Below are 21,110 nucleotides of genomic sequence, written 5' to 3' on the forward strand. Positions count from 1 at the left end.
CGCACTATAAAAATGGCTCCTCTGGCTCTATTTATGTTAATTTAAGTCTGTGTTACTTTTCCCTAAAGACCATTCACATTGATTATACACACATTTTACGTTTTTGTTTTTTTTTAAATTATGTAGCAATGCAATTGTAGTACAACTTTGGACTAGGAATACAATTCATTATCAGTTAATCTGACAACTGTGTCCTCGATTAGTTTGGTCTATAAACATCAGAAAATAGTGAAAACGAGCATCATAAATTCCTACAAAATATGGGACTTAAAGGTCCCATATTGTATAAAGTGTCACCGACCTGTTGTTACTAGAGCTCCAGAGAGAAGCCTGAGAGAGGAGATGTAAAACTACATTTAAGATGGTTTTTAGTTCTTAAAACCACAAATATATCTTCTTATGGATCAACACTTCAAATAAAACACAGGAAAAGTTTAAAATATGGAAAATAATAATTGAAAATAGAAAGGACAAATAGTGGCTAAAATTTTGTGTCATGCCCTGTTCATAGACAGATAAGAAAAGAAATGATTAAATGAAAAAAAATCATAAAATCATAAAAGAAGAGAAACACTTTTTTGCCCGTATGTGGCGGAGGTCGACAGGTGTTAACAGGTCAACACTGACTGAACAGCTCCCCCTGCTGGAGCGTCTGCAGCCCGCTACATCACGAGTCAGTTAAAAGCCAGTCGAGTGTTCTGCAGCTAAGAACACTGCATTGAAATGGAAAAGTGCAGCTGGAGAATCACTTCATTCTCATCCAGAGAAAAAGCCAGAAAATTTCCAACTCCTGTCAAGAAAGAAAGGAAGGGCTATAAATGTTCCGAAGCACCATATGAGGAGATGAAAGCATGAGTGTATCCCTGGACGTGATGACATGTACGCAGTAAGGTCATATGCAGGACAATCCATATGCATCTTATGCTGCCACCTGCATCTTGCTAGTATATCATGAATAAATCAGCGTCACTATGGCAACTTAAAACTGCACAAAACACTAGTAAACACGATGATTTCATGCCTCGGTATCCCAGCTAAGCTTGCAAAAAAAAAAAAACCCTGCAAGTTTTGCACAATTGTGATATGACATATCACAATTACACAGAACATTTTACATGCACATCATATTGGAATATTAATGCACATGTAATTAACTGTGAAACAGAAAAAATGGAGTAGCTACTTTGTGATGTCATATACAAATATAACATGATATATTAGGACTTAAGACATACCGACGATACCTACACGTTATAGACACATTGCTTATACATTCATATATGTCAACACTTAAATATGTATATACAGTATACATGTATATATTCATATGTATACAGATATATCAAAGGAGGAATAAATAGTGCCATTAATGAGGTGAGACAAACCTAGTTTCCGTTTTCCCCTCTAGTGAGATAACTATCCCCCTGGATTCATGCTAACATGCCCCAGGCTGTTTGTTCTGGAGAAATATGCAATCTAATGTGTGGGACATAGTGGCTGGACTACCTGCAGCGTGCAAACTGAGCAGAGCTCTGACTTTCCACCTCACACTTTCTCGTTCTCACAATACGTCTCTCTCCCAAGAGCAAATCCTGGTGCAGGATTTAAAAACACTCCATCACTGTCCTTCCTGGCACTAGGTCTAGTTTACAGTAATACGCCCAGTGTTAAATACAGTGTCTCTCAAAAAGTACTGTTGAACTACCGTTGCCTATATGTGACAACTACAGCCTGAATACTCATAGTTAGATGTGATCACATTCTATATATCTGATCGGGTATTGACATATATTGCAATGCTTTAGTACGTACAAAAAAAAAAAAAAAAAAAAGGCTTTTACCCTGTGTGTGCATAAAGTCAGGCATATTAAATTACTGTATGACACACACACACACTTTAGGGGTGAGACACGTGACACGTTGTGTATGGACCTCTGACAAACTGTGTTGATGAAACAGTGGTATTGGAGACTGGCCGAATGGCTGTGTCAGGGAATTGGCAGTGGACAACTCTCTGGCATGATGACTGGAACGTTCTGGTGGAAGTGGGTGGTATCCTTCTGCATTTGACAGTTTAAAAACTGAAGGCCTCTGGTTTGAAGGTGGTAAACTGGCACAGACAGCTTTTAACACCCCTAATGCTGCTGCCATGTTGTGTGTGGTTGTGTGGATGTGCTAGGGATATTCAGTGGAAAGAGTTAACTAGTATATTAGAGCAACGACTCTGTGCTATTTAATTGGAGAGCCTTGTGGTGGGGTGCACAGACTGAGAGTACGTTCGCAGTTAGCAAACATTCAGACCAAAAACAGCAAGTCATGAAAATGAAAGTTATCGCTTCCTCTTATATCACGACGATCGCGAGTTAATAGTAGAAATTCAAAATTTACACATAGGGGTGAAATCATATTGCGATATGAGTCACGATTTAGTTTGGAAAGTGACACGTTATCATTTTCATTTTCACTGAAAAATATATAAAAATGATGTGATTTTTGTTGGGTCTTGTACCAAACAAGCATGTTCCTTTACGTCTGGAGAATATGATTTGTAGGCTGGGGGCGTCTCTCTAGCACCACAATGCTTCATTCATGGTCTGTTGTGACACATTTTACCTTTGTTAAAAAACTGCAGCTCCTGCGATTTGGTTTCAGTTAATTGTTCAGCGCTGCTTAAGCATATTTTGTGCGATGCTGTCACCTTCGGCGTCGTAGCTGCTTTGCCGAACTGCCTTCATTCAAATCAATGAGGGGGCTGTGTTTCTTCATGTCATGCAGGACCAAAGTTGGTCTGAATGTGTTGTACATCCAAACAGGAGGAAAAAGAGATTTAGCAGTGTTCTTCTCAGGAAATATGAGTTACTATAGATATATATTTTAAATACACAAAGATAAAAGAAGAAGATTTTAACACCGTGTATACGCAGCGCACACAGTGAAAGCAGCATGTAAGCAGAGCAGCAGCTTCAGTGCTCCCTCTGTGTTTGTGCAGGATGCGTTCAGGCACGGACTGTAGGTCAGAGTGTTGGTTTTGGCAGCGACCATAGTCTAATACATAATCACTGTAGAAATGTGCATTAAACAGAAGAAACTACTTGAAGTGTTTTATGTGTGTATAATGCGAGTGAAACTGCAGTGATTACGTGGCCTGTGTGGACAGCTGGACTGATTATTATAATGTCCTGTCAGACGCCTCCTGTGTAGACACTCTGAGTCTGTTCGCCCGACCAGGTACTTTCTAAATGCCTATAGGAAATATTCTGGGCTCAAAATGACTGAAACTTATATAAAGTAGCCTCTAAACACAAACTGAACCTGCAGGTTGTGTTAAAAAACAAAGACTATGTTCAGACAAGTGTAAACATCTGTTTTGTGTCCTGGATGAATGAACAGGTTACTGCCTAAAGACATACATAACTTCAAATACATGTTTTTCTTATTATTTCTAATGTAGAATTATTCAGGAAAATTAGATTAGAATCTCTGTAACTAAGCTAATTTGAAGTCTTCTTATTTTTAACATGGTTTTCAATCCTCAGATTAAAGCAACAGTTAACTAAATGTACTTTATCTTGTGTGGAGGTTGATGGAGCTCAATGACAAACTAAAATACACCATATGTAGATCTTCTGAACAACATGGCGGCTACATGAAACACCCACGCAGCTCATTATTTTTAATTAGCTCGACCTTTGCTGTTGTCGGCGCCGGCTTCACTGACTCCGCTGCTCTGTGTCATCTACCGCTGTCAAACTAGAGGCCATAGGTTGAAGGAAACTGAAATGCTACATAGAGCTACAGCTTGCATTTTTTGATGCAGTAGAGTGTGAATTTTTGTGTTTGTGCATTAGATATCTGCCCCTACGGGAAGAAGATTGTAAGGGTTGGGTGGGCAAATAAAAGTCTGAGGGGCATTTTTGCAGTTTTCCTGGAATGTTTGGGATTTCCCTCCATCCATTGTCGACAGGTCGCATCGTGTGAGCCCCTGAATTTCAATTTCAGGAGTCTATTTGGAACTCCTGCTTGCGGAGACATCGCTGACATTCCCGGCAGTGGAAAACTATGGAATGATTGTGCTATAATCTTGTATGTATACACATATATATATAGATATATATATCTATATATCTATATATATAGATAGATATATATATAGAACTATTTAAGGACATTTTAAAAATCAAGGTGAAAAAGTTTTCACCATCTTAACTTGTGGGAACTGAAGGAATGCTTTAAGTAGCTCAGCTCAAAACTGGCTTCTGAATTTAGAGCTTTCAGGTACTCGCAGTGAGACGTCTGCAGATCTGTGTGGTGTAGAGGTAAAAAAAAGGGGGATGAGGGATTTGTTTGTATTAAGTATTTGAGATCACACTCTTTGAAGGAGCAGGGAGAGGACTGACAGATGTCCCCTCCCACAGCAGCAGAGAGAGACGTGGACTAGAGATTTTAAAAGAAAACAGCATGTACATGTGTGTGAGATTGTATGTGTGTGTGTATGTGAGATATTGTGTGTGTGAGATATTGTGTGTGTGTGTGTGTGTGTGTGTGTGTGTGTGTGTGTGTGTGTGTGTGTGTGTGTGTGTGCATGAGGAAAAATTTTCTACACAGATAAATGCATGTATGTTTGTGTTTCAGAATACCCCTGGTGTGTCAGATGGGTGCTGGTTTAGTCTGGGCGGGGTCAGTCTCCCAAGAGCAGCTGAAGCCTGTGAAAGGCATGATGGGAGGAGACAGAGGGCAGAGGGTCTCTTAATGTCATTTGGTCTTTAGTTTTCCCACCTCGCCGTTCAGCTTGCCCTCCTTTGCCAGCTTCTCGTTTAGTTGGCACAGTTGGCGAAGGAAGCCGTCGTTAGGGCCGATCTCTCTCTTATGCCTCACGGTGGCCACCGCCAGCCGGGCATCCATTTTGTGGCGCAGCATGAGGTAAGCAACGACCATGGTGGGGGAGCGGCTGTAGCCTTCTCTGCAGTGTACGTACACCTTCCCTGTAGGACACCGACACAGAAATAGAACATTAAGATGAGTGTGGTGCAAGGCTGGATTTACAGAATCAAAATAAAACCACAATCAACACAGATATGCTGACTCTTATTGAGTCAGATTAAAGGAGAAGTACCTACCATACATATTGTTGTCAACACACCCCACAAAAACCCACAATGTGTTAGTCTATCTTTCTGATTTATATATCCTGTCTGTGACTCTCAAATCCAAGCCAATTCATTCCTTTTGAAGACGTAAATCTTGAAAAAACAGCTCAAGAAACTATACTTTTATTTTGAAAAAGAGTTGAATAATCCCCTAAAACAGTTGGGCAATGTAGTTTTTAGCAAACAATATTCAAACATGAGTTAATAATGAATTTGTTGGGGGGGGACTATTTTCAGTTGCGGATTAATAATTCGGTGCCCTAGTGAACATTTACAACAGCAGGAAGGTATATTTGTGCTTGACTCTAAATAAACAACAGTGTGTGTGTTTAACTTGTCACCCAGTGCAACATTGATCCCAACAACACAGCAGTGTGTCAATAGGATCAATTCAGTGTTGGTTTTACTGACAATGAGAAAAATATAGAATATCAATCTTTCAATAAATAGGAGTACTTCATGTGTTGTCAATGCAAACTTTCATGCATTATCTTTCAGTAATCACAGTTCAGACTGATCATGTGACCTACATTACTACAGCATGTGCAGAACAACAGGTCACATGATCAACCTGGGGATCATTTTAGTTCAACCAAAACACAAAGCAATCACGAATAGTGCCAAAGCACCATTTTAGACTCTCTTTCTACAGCTTCCATATTGTGATGACAGTTCCCATAATGCTTTGGGGGAAGTCAAATTGAGCCCTCATTTTTCAATTGATTAAATTTATTATTATATTATATTATAAAGTATATTATAAGTATACTGAATTAGCTATTAGCACTTCCTGTTTGGAATGTACCCAGGAATCTACAGACAGCTACAACTGAATTACTTTGGTACTGAAGAAAACGTAAAAATGTGATGATTCTCAGGCAAGCTCTGGAGTTCTAATTTCATTGCACTCCTTGTTATAAATGAACAAATATAAATGTTAAATGTCGAGGGTAATGCGAAAAAAAACATACAGGGTTTCTACTTTACGCTGGCTTTTTCTTTAAGACTTTGGCTGAAGGACAAAAAGAGGAAGGAGGAAGAAAAATGAGGAAAGAAAGAAGAAACAAATTAAGAAAAGAAAACTAGAAGAGCGGAGTGGTTGGGGAACATATGCAGGGACCAAACTTGCCTAGCGAAGCATCTTCTGCGCCAGGAGATGCAAATACAAGACCTGACCTCTGCTGCAGACTCGGCAAAGTCAATCATCGTCACTGCACCTGCATCCTACGGGGACGTCTTAGCCCTGCATGCAGCAAAGAACCTGTGCTCTGTGTGCACAAAGAACACACGTATGGTCTATATTTGTATCCTCAGCCCCGTTTGTCACTGCTTGTGCGTTCCCTTCTAAGATGTATCTCTGCGTAACTTTAAACTTCCGTTACGGACAAGGCGAAACCCCATGAGGGGTTTATCTTGGCAACCTTCACAGAGCAGCTGATGTGCCGCGCTCAGGTCAGATCTGCAGATTCTGCACTTTATTTGAAACCCAACACCATTCTGTGTCCCTCTCTTAGTATCATCCCCCTACATCTCTCTCCTCTCTCGTCTGTTGTACAATCTCCTTCTATTCTCTCTTCCTCTGTACTACACCCAGAGCAGCCCTCTTCGATACCTAATCACCCCGCCTGCCACAGATCAATGTTGATTCTACTGTATCTTCTTGTTAGACACAGAATCTATGGCTCACGACTTCACTCATTTTCTCACTCCATCGCTCACTATTTGTCAGATTTTGTTTTCTTTCTCCTCTTCCTCTCTTCTCTGGGTTTTTATTTTTTCATTGCTCATGCATTAACTCATTCTTTCTCATGCTTTATGCACCACTTTAGCGTCACACCCATGTGTCTGGTCTGTACCTCCACTTCTCCTTCTATCAAATAATTTAAGATTCAATGCGCTGATAATTTTGCTACATATCATATGTAGATGGGAGTATGCAGACTGAGCTTTTAAAACACGACCACTTACATACTGCAACCTCACGTCTTCGATATATGCAGACCCACAGGAACAATGCACCGCTGCAGTTCCTCATTAAAATCCTGGACCTATGACCTTTTCAGAGCTTACAGCTGGGGGGGGCGGGGGTCAGAAAATGTCAAAGATAATGTTACACATAGGACAATGTCAGACTACACCAATATCAGGCAGCAGGAAGAGGTGAGATGCTTTCTCCTGTTTCTGCTCCTCCTCCATCATCCTCATCCTCTCCTCCCCTACACTCCTCTTGTTACAGTCACTCTTCACTCTCCCCCTTTGGTCAAACTGCCGGAGAATTAAGATGCTTTACTGTGTCAAAGCTGACAATAAATCCATGCCATAAAATGCAGGCTGCAGTGCACTAATTAGACACATCCCTCACATGCAATGACAAATGCACTAAATTTAGATGCAGCTTCGGGAGAGCTGGGAATTTTTTTTTTTTTCTTTTTTGGTGGAGGGCTGAAGTCTCCTGGGATTGAGTGTTTCCATATTCTGAATAACCTGCTTCAGAATACTTAGATATATCAAACAGCTAATTTAAGACTAATTTCTAATTTCATTGCGTTCCTTGTTTTATTCTGTTACCACAATCCTGTTTACCTGTTTAACATAACTAAGCTATTGTGGGGAATGAAGGAGGATCGAGCTTTGGTGCTACAGGTTCACGAGACGCTTCGACAATGTTGACGTCCAGGGACGTGATCTGATAACAGAATATGGAGCAAGGCCCAGGAGTGTGTCAGATTTAGCCTGAGATGCTCAGGGCCGTCACAGTCATCTCCTGTCTTCACTTTAAGATCCACAGCATTGAAGCGTATTGAGATTGACTCATTAAAAAGGCGCATTAAATGTTGTATCCTTTGTTAAGCCACCAACAAGAGGAGCTTGATGCCGTGTCTCAGTGAGTAAGACATTCTGTTCCCTTTTCATCTCCTCTACCATTTAGGGGTTTTTTTTTTTAAGACATAAAATCACAATTCTCTGCGGGTTTTAGGTGCATTTAGATGCAGCTAAACACAGCAGGCCTGTCGAGCTTTAGGTAGTGGTAGTAAGAGCTGTACCTGCGATCAAAGATTTTGGACAATGGTGTCTTTTTGGGCCTTTCTATAATCCACGGTAAAAGGTAATAATTAGAGATGATCTGTTATTGATTATACGGCTTTTTGTGCATGCAAATGATTTATAAAGTCAAAGGGAGTCGCTCTGTCAGGGCAAAAACAACCGCTATTTGACCTTTTTACCTCGTTGGGGGTCCACGCACTACTTCCTAGGCCAATTGACGTCAGTGCGTCCCTCAGTGATGCCCACCTGCAAGCGGGACACTCCCTGCAAGCTTGGCACACAGCTTAGCACACAACTACTTGAAATGAAAGTCAAGGAAAAGGTTTTTTTGTTTCGAAGCCATGCCGACACAGTGTTATCAATTGCCTGGAAAAATCTACTTTGAATGCTCTGTCAACAGCAGAACCACAAATGAACTCAGTGGCTGGAGTTCATTTTTACCTTCAAACATTTTATTGCGCGCCTCCGCACCTGCTTCAAAAACCACGCTGAATTTCCACAGTGGTTATTTCTGAGGGACGCAGCTGCCCCCACTTTATGTCGCCCAGCAGCTCATAACCTGTGAGTTTTCATTTAATTATTATTTGAGGATTAGTGATGTTTAACCGGGTCGCCGGAGACCTGAATGCCTTAGCAACCCGCAAAGATATAAATGCTTAAACATTTGTCCATACTGATCGTTAGCTCGTTATCTCCCTACCTTTGAAGTGGTGATGTTCTGTTGTCTGTCTGTTCCTCGATCATATATATTCCTTTTGTCCTTAAGTGTCCAGATTTTTTTTTTTTTTAAAACCAAGAGGTTTTTTTATGAAAGTATTCCAAGTCACAAATATTGTCATGAAATCCTTTGCAGCCCCAACTGTTTGTTTATAGTTGCGCAAGAAAGCAAGACGTGGAGAAACGTGTAGTTCCGGAAAAACTGACCAATCTGAGCACACTGGGCTGTGATTGGTCAGCTTCAGAGGGGGGGGGGGTTCTTAAAGAGCTCTCAGCTCTAACGATAGACTGTGGCTCTAACAAAGCGTTTCGGACAGAGGGTGGATAGACTACAGTATAGCGTTTTTGGAACGTTGAAGCATTTAATGTGATTCTCTGCTTGAATGCGAGCTCCAATTGTTGTCCAGCTAACTAGCACACTGCCTATAAGTGCCAGTTAAGTTAAAAAACAAAAAGCTCCAATCACATCTTGCACCTCCACTGTGTGGCAGCTGATCCTGGATGCTCTCAGACTTAGACTGGGACACGCAGCTTTTTATGAAGCCATCAAGTGCATATTTAAAGCCCCTTTTACAGAGTTCCCATTTTAAAACGAGTCAGCTGGAAACATTAAAAAGTCAGCCGGAGACTTTTTAATGTTTTAAACCAACTCTCGGAGCTAATATTACCTTACACAGCTAACTAGCTACAGCTGATAAAATCTGCCACTGACAGTTATTAAAGCAGAATCACAGGCTAGAAATGAGAAGCTGCTTTTGTCTACTTCCGTCTGAAACCAACAAAACCCATTGTTTAAAAAATTATAACAAATTTAAACTGGTAGTTATCATTGTAAACTGCATATGTACCAAGATCAGAAAGCTTCGACAAGCACAGCAACAGTATCTAAGTGTGATGTGAAGAATGAACTGGACTAGAAATACTACATTTATTTGGCATCATATTCACACAACCTGTTTTTCTAAACGTGTGAATATAATGCAGAATTTTGATATTGGTCCAAATTGTGATTTGCAATACGGATATTCTTAACTGAGCAGTCATAAACCCATAAGCAGAAAAGGAAAAAATTAGAAAAGGAATAGAAGATGTCTAGAACTGAGCTTCTCCTCAGACGCAGTTAAAAATCTCTTCACACCTACAAATAAACTCACCTTTTCCGTTATTGTGTGCTAGGGCCTTGTCGATAAAATCAGCCCCCTCCTCAAAGAAGGCACTGAGGTCGAACTGCTCGGTGTCATTGGCCTGGATGCCGTGGTACGTGATGCCCGTGCCGGTGTAGAACTCCACACTGGTGTTGACGTGCATGAAGGAGGTGCCCTCGGCCACGTTGAGGACGTGCGTCACCCCGAGTTTCTGCAGACGCATCGCATTCTGCGCCACAAACCTGGGTAAGGCAAAAAATTAGGTTCATGATCAGAGATGAAAAATACATTAATTTAATCACTGTAGCAGGTGGTTGATGTGTGTGTGACAAGTCTGCTGGTATAAACCTATAGAGAGCCTCTGTTGATGGCGTTTGTTCCCTCACAACACAAAATGATGAGGGCACAGCAGCAGAAAAAGACATCTGGGACAAATAACAGCACCAATAATAACACCTGACAGGAACGCAGCGTGTCAGCACAATTTATTTTTAAGTGATATTTCAACAATATAGGTTGCAACTTTCTCGACATCCCAGCATGCATTTTTGTGAAGTCTGTGCTGGCAGCATCACAGCACCTCTTGATACAAAAGCCAAATACTGTAAGTCCTCTGGGAGGTGTAAATGCGTATTGTCGCTGTGACAAAAAAATTGAGGCGCGTCTATGCAGAGATCCCGAAGATGTCATCTTAAATGCTCTGCACTCTCACACAGGTGTTTCCGCTTAATCTGGTTGATTACATCCCAGAAGTTGAGCAAAGCTGAGCTCGTTCATTTTATTATTCACACCTGTGCTTTTCCCCCACTGTGAGACGTCAAAGTGTCTTGAGTGAAAAAAGGCCTATAAAAGTGATAAAGGTGTTTGCTGTCCTGATATAACAGTCTCAAGCGTGAGCGGGGGGGGGGGGCTGTAAATCTGTATACACCCACACAGTCCTGAGAGGAGGCCTAATGAGGCTAGATAAGTTGAAAGTGTACAGTAGGAGGACCGGGAGAGTGCAGAGCCTTTCAAACTGATAGAACAGAGAAAAAGCTGAAACTGGAATAAATGAATAAATAACTTAAATGAACGACAAGTTTATATTCTGTTGCTTCACTAAACGATTTAATAATGTCAGCTCTAATAGTCCGCTCATGTATGTATCCATTCACGTAGCTTATGCCGGTTATATATATATATATCTGTCTTAGTAATGCCAGAGTAACCAATAAACACTATGTGGTCAAAGGTATGTGGACACACACATTGTGTACTTTTCCTCTAGGGTTGTTTTTGTTCTTGGTTTCACTTCAAGTTAAAAGAAAAGCTATTTTAGACAATAACAATTTTGTAGCAACAGTTTGGTAAAAAACCGTTTCGTCTTTCACGTGACAGAAAATAGCTCAATAAAGAAATGGTAGTCCTGGTTTGGTGTGGAAAATAGCCCTGACCTCAACCCCCATTCAACACCTTCGGGATGAACTGGGACACAGACTGAGATGTGAATCACCCCACATCACTGTTTGACCTCACTGATTCTCTTGTGGCTGAATGGGAGCAAATCCCTGCAGCCTCAAATCTGAAAGAAAGTGGCCATAACTAAGAGTCGACTCTGTATGTCCCATTTCTAAGCGCTGTGTACAGAGAACAGCTTGGTGATCTGAACAGAGTAACAATAGTCTACAAATGTAGGACGTACGAGATGAGGAAGAAGAGGGAGGCGGAAAGAGAAAAGAGGGAACAGTGTAAGCAGGTGAAAAAGCAATGCCATGGAAACACAGAGTTTTACATGAACTCATTTAGAGCAGAACTAGAGACAGAAAGAGACGTCTAAACATCTCTCTCCTCTCAGCCAGCTCCACTCCAGCGGCTTCACCTCCGTCTCCATCCACTCTTCACTCTTCCAGGAAACAATAAATCTCTCGCTGCTTCCCTCTCACGCTAATAAACTTGTCTTCAAGAACCACAATGCTGCATATTAGGCCTTTAGCATCCAGAGCAAACACGCCCATACAGCTAACAAACCATAACAAAGGGATACAGGGTCTGTCTGGCTGAATGCCCACTGTGTCCACTGTCACTGATCCAACCTGGCCAAAGGCACTGCCCATTGATTCAGCATCAAATGCCTCTTTTGTAGATTTCACATTAAAGTTTTATGAAACATTTATCGTCACTAATTAGCTCAATAGAATATGTGTTTATGCTTGTTCTCTGCAGCAAAAACACTGGAAGAGAGATTATTATTTCATAAAAACATGCACAAAACTGGAATTATATCACAGCTTTGGTTACCAGTATATGGTATAAGCGAATATATATTCTTCTAAATTCAACAAAAGTATCTCATCTATATTTTCTTTACTTCTCTTCAGACCCCAGAAGCATAAATCTTGTTGTAAAACGCTCTGCCCTGACAGCTCCGTCTGCTTTTATTGCAATATCTGCTTACAGTCAATATGAAGCTGCTGAGGCGAGGCTAGGTGACCCTGGACAGCTCCCTCGAGGTGGTGGCAGCGAAGCCCCCCTCCTGCAAGAACTAATAAAGAATGTCCTCGCCGCCACCATTTTGCTTTACGGCCATAGGAGAGGAGATGAAGCAGCCCATCTGCCGGTGTGTCAGCTGCAGGGCACAGACTGTGAGACTGTGACAAGGACTCAAGTCCACACAAGATATTCATTCATTCATGTTTGCCCTTTTTATTCAGAGCGTGTTTGTGTATATTTAGACTAAGTGTAAGTTTGTGTGCATCGGTGACTGAAAGCATGCTTACATGTGCAGTATGAGCACTTACACAGCAACGCAAATACAAAGTACGTAATGTTGAAGCATGTGCAAATGTGTGTGTGCGAAGAAATCTGAGCAGCACTGTTCACATTTACTGTACGTCCACGCAACACAATGCAGAGGAACACGGGGTTCAATCGAGTTCACAGCCAATGGCTCTCTTCCTACTTACCTGGCCTGTCCCTGCCTCCTCACCCTGGGATCTGCAGTCCCACAACATCCATTATTAAAGACCAGCTTCACAAAGAGCCAAAGTGTTCCTCAAAGCAAACAACCACACCTCAAGTCCGTCCCTGAGCTGCACGCCGTGGTTTCAGAGTGCTGACTACTACTGATCTGAAAACAGTGTAAGGGAGTGTGAGTTTGGAAAATACAGTCATAATCCATTTAGGGATGGGAACATTTCACTGACTTCAACACAAGTGCTGTGCTAGCCAAAGTCTGGTTCAATTCAAATTACCCACTGATAAACATTTTAAACCTGTGCTAGATTATTGCTGCTGTGCTAGTTCATCTGGATGGGCCCAGATCTGGAGACTGCATTTAAAGACAGCTGGCAATTGAAAGACAAAACCTAATAAATGACGGGAGAGACGTAACAAATTCAGATGTGTCCAAGCGGGGGAAGGGGTGTTCCCTGAAAGAAAACGATGAGAATCATATCCATGACCTTCTCAGTCCCCCAAACTCATTTAACACCTAAATTGGTGCGATATGTCAAACAGCTCTCTTAAATTGGTGTTTCGAGTGTTTGGGGTTTCCAAACTAACAAATATATACTCAGTGTCCTCTGGGTGGCTTCATTTGAAGGGCCTGAAAACATGTTTTCTCATTTTTTATTACTGGTTTAAAGGGGGCAGGGCAACATTGGAAAAAGATGATATAGTTAATATGGAGGTCACGTAACCAATCACATTTTAGAAACATTTGAATCAAAATGTGGGGTTGCCAGGCCACTGTCAATCAAGTCCAGTCAAACGTCCGATCTTCACTTGTCTGCTTGATCCTGAGTTTCAGTCTTTCCTCACCAAATACCCATCGTGGGTTATGAAAATATTCAGGTTTTTGAACTAAATTATTAATTAACTTAATTTAACTGTGCCATGACCTGAAAATTATAGCACTTTACAGTTAAACTATATATGGGGCCTCAAAATGGTTAATGGGCAAAATTCCTGGGGGATCCTATGACTCATAATTGGAATCAGCTCCATTAACAAATTGCAATGAACATTTTCGAGGACATATCTTCTTCTAATCTGAGTCATGTAATAGCAGTCATCACCATATAGATATTACTGTAGTATTGTGTTAATCGGTGCATTTGTTTTGATCGTAGTTTCCCAGCAAACTACACAATTTAAGTTGTAACAAGGTAAAACTAATAAGATACATCAGCAGAAAGGCTTAGTGGGTCCCAGTGGTGGAAACAGTGGACAAAGCGCAGGCTTTAATCAACAATCAATACCAGCTCGCCCTGCCTGAGCCATTTGTAACATCAGACTACTTTGCACTGCCCTCTCAACTTGTTTGGAAAGTCTGTGATATACTTTAATATTGAAATAGTTCACTAATGGCCTTGGGTAAGAGAGAGGAAAGCAAAATGCTACTTTCAATGATTAGCAAAAACTCTGTTCTTCATAATCAGTGAACATGATTTCTTCATCAGACATCAAAAAACCTCTTCCTCAAAAGAAATCAGGAAGCACATTGGGGTCCGTGTGTGATCAGCCTCAGCTGTGCACCGGACAGGACTGCCAGCGCTTTGTTTGGAGACTTGGCCGGGCAGATTGGCATATTCACATTGATTTTTTTGTAGCTCTGAGGTACAGTAATGTGCTTGTATTTCGTCCCGCTCTCGCCCTCCTCCACCTCTCTGTTGGCAGCGACTGGAGCCAAGTGATGGACTGCACAGAGACAGTTTCTCAGGGGGCATCCCTGGACCGGCTCTCTACTGTGAATCTATAAGTGAGATTAAGAGCTGCTCCGTGAAAGCTTATATTACATTACAACTCAGCAGAATATATTTGAAAATTACATTTTCCATAATGTTCCTCTACTGGCTGTTTCGACACGTTTGACACTTGAAACCTGAAAATGATTTCTGGCGTTTGTGCTACTTTGGGTGTTTGGGTTTTACACTGCTACAAACCTGAAAGACTGCAGAGGAAGTACGATCACTTTGCTGAGTGTGTTCTGTATTTTTGATCTTAGTTGTGAGTCTCCCATCTACTATATCAAGGAGCCTTTCCACACATGTAGCACGATCAAGGAGTTACCATGGAAATAATGGTTAACAACAGTAATGCCACATACAGTAGGTCTGCGGATCATTTACACTTTTCTATACAGGTGCAAATATGATACTTGAGTTATCACAAATTACTGTTGGTTTGGGGAATATAAACCTTTTTTTCTTAATTTAATAACATATGGCAAACTGCTCATTGCATTAGCGGTACAGAAAAGCACCCTGTCAAAATAAAAGACAGTCTAAAGTTATAATATATAATGTTTTCTGATTTTGTTCAGGAAATTGTGATCTTTATTTGACCTACACCAATAAAAACTGTAAAATGTCCATTTTAAAAAGTCACAATTTAAAATAAAAACAAACTTCAGGAATCTGTATCAAAGTTGTTTATGTTAGGTGTAATGTCAGTGATTAGTTATTATTTGATTAGTCACCTAAGGAAAATTAATCTGCAACTGTTTTGATAACTGATCAATCAATTATCACCATTTCTTAAGCAAAAATTGCAAAAGCTCTCTTTTTAAATGTGAGCACTTTCTTCTTTTTACATCATTGTAAATTTTAAACAAGACCTTTAATGAGAAAATGTTATTGATATTTTTGATATTTTATAAACCAAGCAATTCTTTTAATCATTTGAGAAAAGAAATTACAATCTGCTGATATATATTTATCTCTCAAATATTGACATCAGTATTGGCTTATGAAATCCAGTATTAGGGTTAGGGATCATATAATTCATATAATTAGTGTCAGAATCTGACTGAGCTTTTAATGCTGACTTTTGATACTTGACACTTTTGGATATTCAACACTATGGACACGTTTCGGTTGTTACTAAAAAAGGACTGAGGTTCAAAACACAGAGCTGGTGCCAAGTTTCCATAATTGATCTGTTTATTTTAATTTTAGAAAAAGTTATTTGATACTGTGAACAACAAGCAATCTGCAGCTGACACGGCTCGAACATCATCTGCAGACTCTCCTCCGTACCGAGAGGACTGTTGTGTATTTGTTTACCTCTTTGTCGTGCAGGCAGATTATACACCTCATACACAATCTGTTCATATGTGTCCAGGAAGTACCAGGAAGTGGCTTTACTGTAACACCGAGCTGTAAATTCCTAAAGAGTTGGCATGTTCATGACAAACCCAATAGCACCCAGTCAACCTACAACCGTGGATTTATGGTTCGGCCTCTGCTGTGTTTCATATGCATATACAGTATATCCACTGCATGCATGTGTTTGTTTCTGAGCTCAGCACCTTTCATGGCTTGATAAAGGCAATAGAGCTCGAATTAAATTACAAGGCAGGTATTTATTTGTCTAGTAATGTGATTATACACAAAGAAAACAATGTCTTCTTTATTTGAGCTACAGTGTTTTATGTTCTGCAGCACAACATTAAAGTCAGCTCTTAGATTATACCGGCCTTAAAACAGCTTTAGAAGGGAGATATCTAGTGTAGCCCCATATCATGCTGATATTGCAAATCCTACATTGGTATTAGCAGGATGTATGGTGGCCAATATATAACAACATATTACCGTACAGAAATACCACAAACATGTCAAACGTAATTTAGAAACAGTGTTCCCAAAGTTTGTCCCCTATAGAATACTTACAATATCATTTTTTATCTCTAAATATCTCAGTTCATGTCTTGGTAATGTTCACTTTTACATCTGTGACAATTAGTTGATTAATTGATTAGCAGACTGACAAAGTGACTAACATTACCTAGTTCCAGCCCCTTAATTGTGTAATCGTGAGCAGTGGCTACTTTCAAGCACTTTTCAAGAACATTATTTTAAGCTCTAAGAAACTGTATTTTTAACTATTTTCTGATATTTCAAAGACCAAATAATCAATTAATTAATCGAAAAAATTATCAACACAGTAATTGATGATAAATATAGTTGTTAGCTGCAGCCCTTTTTCATTGAAAAAATTTATTTTTATTTGATCATATGGCATCATAGTTGCTACACCCTTTGACATTCATGATTATTGCTTTGTGTAGACATTAATAAGCAGATGAATTAATAATGAAAAGAGTTCGATCGTTACAGCCCTAATTCATTTGCAACCAGATTCATGGTTAAAAAAGAAAATCAGACAATATATGAGTTTATAAATGGATTTTAATCCAGATGTGCTGCAGGTCAGACAGTCCTGGGGAGGTCTCTCTGATGGGCAAGGAAAGAGTCTGCTAGAGGAGGATTTTCCACTTTCTGGCAACCCAAAAGTTATTCTAATTAAAGGTTTATAACTGATCCATAAGGCACTAGTAACTGGTGCATTAACCGTTATAAATCGATTAATTAGATGCCTAATTGCTACACATTTAGGTCATAAAGGTGTAGACTGCTTATACAAAGACGAGACTGAAATGAGTTTAGCTTTCTGCTTCTGCTTATTCTAAGAGCATGTTCCCACTCACGATGGCAAAATTCACTTTGCTCTTTGTTCTGCAGGAGACCGCCTGTTGTTCATGAATGAAAACAAAGACCCTTTTCTTTTTATTTTATTTTTTTTTTCTATTTTTATTTTTATTTTTTTTTACATGTGATGATTGTTGTGGCTCTGCAGCTCAGCAGAGGGGAGTGGGGAGCGGCTTGATGAGGACGTGATTATATGGCAGTGATAATAATGATGGAGGGATTCGCGGAGTAAAAACAGGTCTTTGTATCGTCCTTCACATCTGAATCCCACTTATATTAATAGTTATTATAATAATTATTATAATTATGTTACAGTGTTACACAATAGCCACCTGTCTGGCTACTGAAACACACTGACGCCGCTGGTATACTGGTATTTCGAGGACAACCGGTTATTTGTTGACAACAACAGGCTGTCGCTCGGCCCACGGTGACAGCGGAGACACCAAAATAACGAGCCCGCCCTGTGTGCGCCCGACATGCGACACTGTTGTCATTGTCGTGTCTGGTGGGTTCGGTGGATGGTGAATGGTGGATGGGGAGGGAGCGTCTTAAATAACCTGTCCTACCTGTCACTGTCAAACGCCGCCACAGACAGCACAAATCCATTCATCATTATCACATGTGAAGAGATGGTGACTGACTGACTCACGCGTTACCGATGTATATTCTGGGGAAGACCTCGTTGAAATGTTGTGTGGGGAGGCTGTAGAAGCCGCTGCCGTTGGACAGGAGCTCGTTGAGTTGTTGGACAGTAACCTCGCCGCCTGGAGCCGGGACATCAGCCGGTGGTTGCTGCTGGTGCTGCTGTTGTTGTTTAGCAGGACTCAGGTGTTTCTTCATGGCTCCTCTTCTAACAAAAAAAAAAAAAAAAAAAACTAATGTTCGGTGACAGCCAGCGGCAGACTCGTGAGCCTCGTCCCGTTAGTCAGCTGCATTTTACCTCCGCACGTGAGCCGTGCGCGCGCTGCCTTCTCGTCTGAAAGGTGTCTGATGAGGCGGGAGCTCTACAGCTTTTAACATCAGAGTGAAGCTCAGAGGAGTTTCACCAAGTAGTTCCGGTCAAAACTTTCACATTAAAATAGATAGATAGATAGATAGATAGATAGATAGATAGATAGATAGATAGATAGATAGATAGATAGATAGATAGATAGATAGATAGATAGATAGAAGACAAATGAAAATGAATTCAGTCAATTAGAGAAATATAGAGGGACATAGCCTATAAAGAGAGATCCTCATTGCATTAGACAGGGCTGTGATACTGGTGGCAGTGCGGCAGTGGAGGGGTGAAATTCTGAAGACTGACAGCAGAGAGAGACAATTAAATGGTTTATTGGATAATAGGAAAGTCTGCGCACACAGCTCAGGGCCCTGGGCTCCAGACTTCACTATGTCTAAAGCCCATTGGTATGAAAGTGGTGTGGCCTAGGCCCCTTTATCTCGATTTAAGGAACTCTTAACCTACAACATACAGTTGTATTTTAGACAACATTGTGCTTCCAAGTTTGTGCCAACAGTTAAGGGAAGACTGTCCTGTTTCCTGTAACATGAAAGGTCCATTAAGAAATGGTTTTCCCAGTTTGGTGTGGAAGACCCTGACTGGCCTGCACAGAGCCCTGACCACACCACCCCATCCAGCACCTTTGGATGAACTGGAACACAGAATGTGAGCCAGCCTTGTCACCCAACATCATCATAGCACCTCATTGATGTTCTTGTGGCCGAATGGGAGTAAATTCCTGCTGCAAGGTTTTGAATAGTCAGATACTTCTGGAAGTCAGGTCCAAAATTTTAGGGTTTGAAAGCTGTTAAATGTGTAAAGGTATTCCCCAGAAAAACCTTCTCAACAATCACAGTTTTAAGGGGAGAAACTATCATCACCACATTTTGTAGTAGTTGTGCTTGGAAAAGGGTTGGTGGGATGTCAAATTGCAGTCATAATGTATCTTACCAAACTGTCTATTTACCATATACATTGCAATTTCTTTATTTCCCAATTATGTTTTCCAGTGCACTCAATCAATTCTAATTTTTCACCCATTTGAAAATGTACTCACAGTGGCAGTGCTTTTATTTTATACACAAAATCGTACAACTTCCGGTCTTATTCTGTGTGTTTGAGGCTCACTTGATGCAGCTGCCGTTCCCCACCACTATCTCCAGCAGACACACCCCAAAGGCAGTCAGACACTCCGGAGACAGGAGCTGAACCGGAGGGGGACAGAAGTGACACACGCCAACAAGAGTGGACAGCGTGGTGCCTTCAAGTGCTGCTCGTAAGATCCTAAAATTAGTTCCACGACGCTTTTTGCTAGGGTTTCATAACAAAATTATAAAATAATAAGTACCAATATGTCCTTTCTTTATAGATCAGCACACTAGCCTATACTCCTCCTCTGCCCTACTTTGATTATGGTGGTTAAAAAAAATATATAATAAATAGGCTATGACATAATGAAAATCGGGGAGAGAAATGTTGGTACTGTTTCCTGGCAATATGCATAGTCTAGCTTTTAAGTCTGGACAAGTGAATTGCATAATTAGAAAAATTAATATGTTTTTAATGTGACAAAACTGTTCTGTAAAAGGCGGGACAGCAAATCCTGTTAAAAGAAAAAGAAATAACAAAGAAAAAGAAATTAAACATGTTGACAGCAAGAGAAAATGCGTGTGCAGAATAAAGTAGGGTGTTAGTGATGGGGTATCTGAGGTATGTGTTTATGTCTATGTTAATAAAGGCTTGCTATAATAAGTATTGGTATGCATAGGAGTGCGAGGTGTACAGTTTATGAGAATGACAATGTGAGAGCTCAGTAGACTAGAAAAAAAGCATCAATAGCAACAATAACACCACCTTACCACCATCTCATTCATCTCCTTATAATAACAATGATGGTCACATACAGTAAAAAACAGAAACAAATATTATTTATTGTTTTGTCTTATATGAGTAAGTTCTTTCCGGTAACGGTACCGTTTGTTAATTTCTCAAACATCTTGTTGGAAGCACTGATTCTATCCACCCCTAGATGTCAGCACCAGCCTTCAGTAGGTTGTCTATTCAGCCTCATGGCAGCAATGTTCCTGTACACTGAGGTGGAAACATTATTTTTAGCCCTTGTTCATGTATGTTTCTTGTCACATTACTGCAAATCTGAAAACAACTGAAATTCCTGCGATTTCAGATCAAGCTGATTTCTCACAGTCATACAGATACATTTTAGGACAAGTAGTTTTTTGACTCTTGATATATTTTCCATTGCAGTTATAATCCGCACATTCTACACTGCATGAATTTTTCATAGTCTTCTTGTATTGAATGTGGTGTCACTGTAGTGAATATTACATGTTACTGTTGATCTAAAACGGCTTAATGGTGCTCAACCAACCTGCACGGTACTCTCTGTAACACGCAGCATATGAAAGGGTGATTTTACGAAGCACAGTGAGATTCTATTTAACCAAACTATAATTACAACAATGCACACAATGAAAAAATTTGTAATTAATGAATAATTAGCATTCTGAGTTGTATGTAACTGGTCTTATAGCAGTTTAGCTGTTCTCCCCTGCCACCCCTT

General features: G+C 40.4%; 1 protein-coding gene across 1 annotated transcript; it reads right to left on the bottom strand.

The window, feature by feature from the left end:
- Positions 1–3,019: 3,019 nt before the first annotated feature.
- On the bottom strand, positions 3,020–18,497 carry dusp3a (dual specificity phosphatase 3a). The gene is made up of 3 exons (XM_023407712.2): positions 18,176–18,497; positions 10,064–10,296; positions 3,020–4,982 (listed from the first exon to the last, which is right to left on the bottom strand). The coding sequence occupies exons 1-3, from the start codon at positions 18,364–18,366 to the stop codon at positions 4,753–4,755; spliced, it is 654 nt and encodes a 217-aa protein (XP_023263480.1). The 5' UTR covers positions 18,367–18,497; the 3' UTR covers positions 3,020–4,752.
- Between the last annotated feature and the right edge of the window lie 2,613 nt (positions 18,498–21,110).

The sequence above is a fragment of the Seriola lalandi genome, unplaced genomic scaffold (assembly GCF_002814215.2).
Source record: "Seriola lalandi dorsalis isolate HSWRI2012SDOR001 ecotype SW California unplaced genomic scaffold, Sedor1 jcf7180002054346, whole genome shotgun sequence".
In the NCBI taxonomy this organism is placed as follows: domain Eukaryota; kingdom Metazoa; phylum Chordata; class Actinopteri; order Carangiformes; family Carangidae; genus Seriola; species Seriola lalandi.

What these genes read in the sequence shown, in the direction of transcription:
- dusp3a (XM_023407712.2), bottom strand. Translation starts at nt 18,366, where the DNA reads ATGAAGAAACACCTGAGTCCTGCTAAACAACAACAGCAGCACCAGCAG. An exon ending in AGAATATACATCGGTAACGC is followed by an intron (nt 10,297 to 18,175) that starts GTGAGTCAGTCA and finishes TGCCTTACCCAG; the next exon opens with GTTTGTGGCGCAGAATGCGA. An exon ending in AGCACACAATAACGGAAAAG is followed by an intron (nt 4,983 to 10,063) that starts GTGAGTTTATTT and finishes GGTGTCCTACAG; the next exon opens with GGAAGGTGTACGTACACTGC.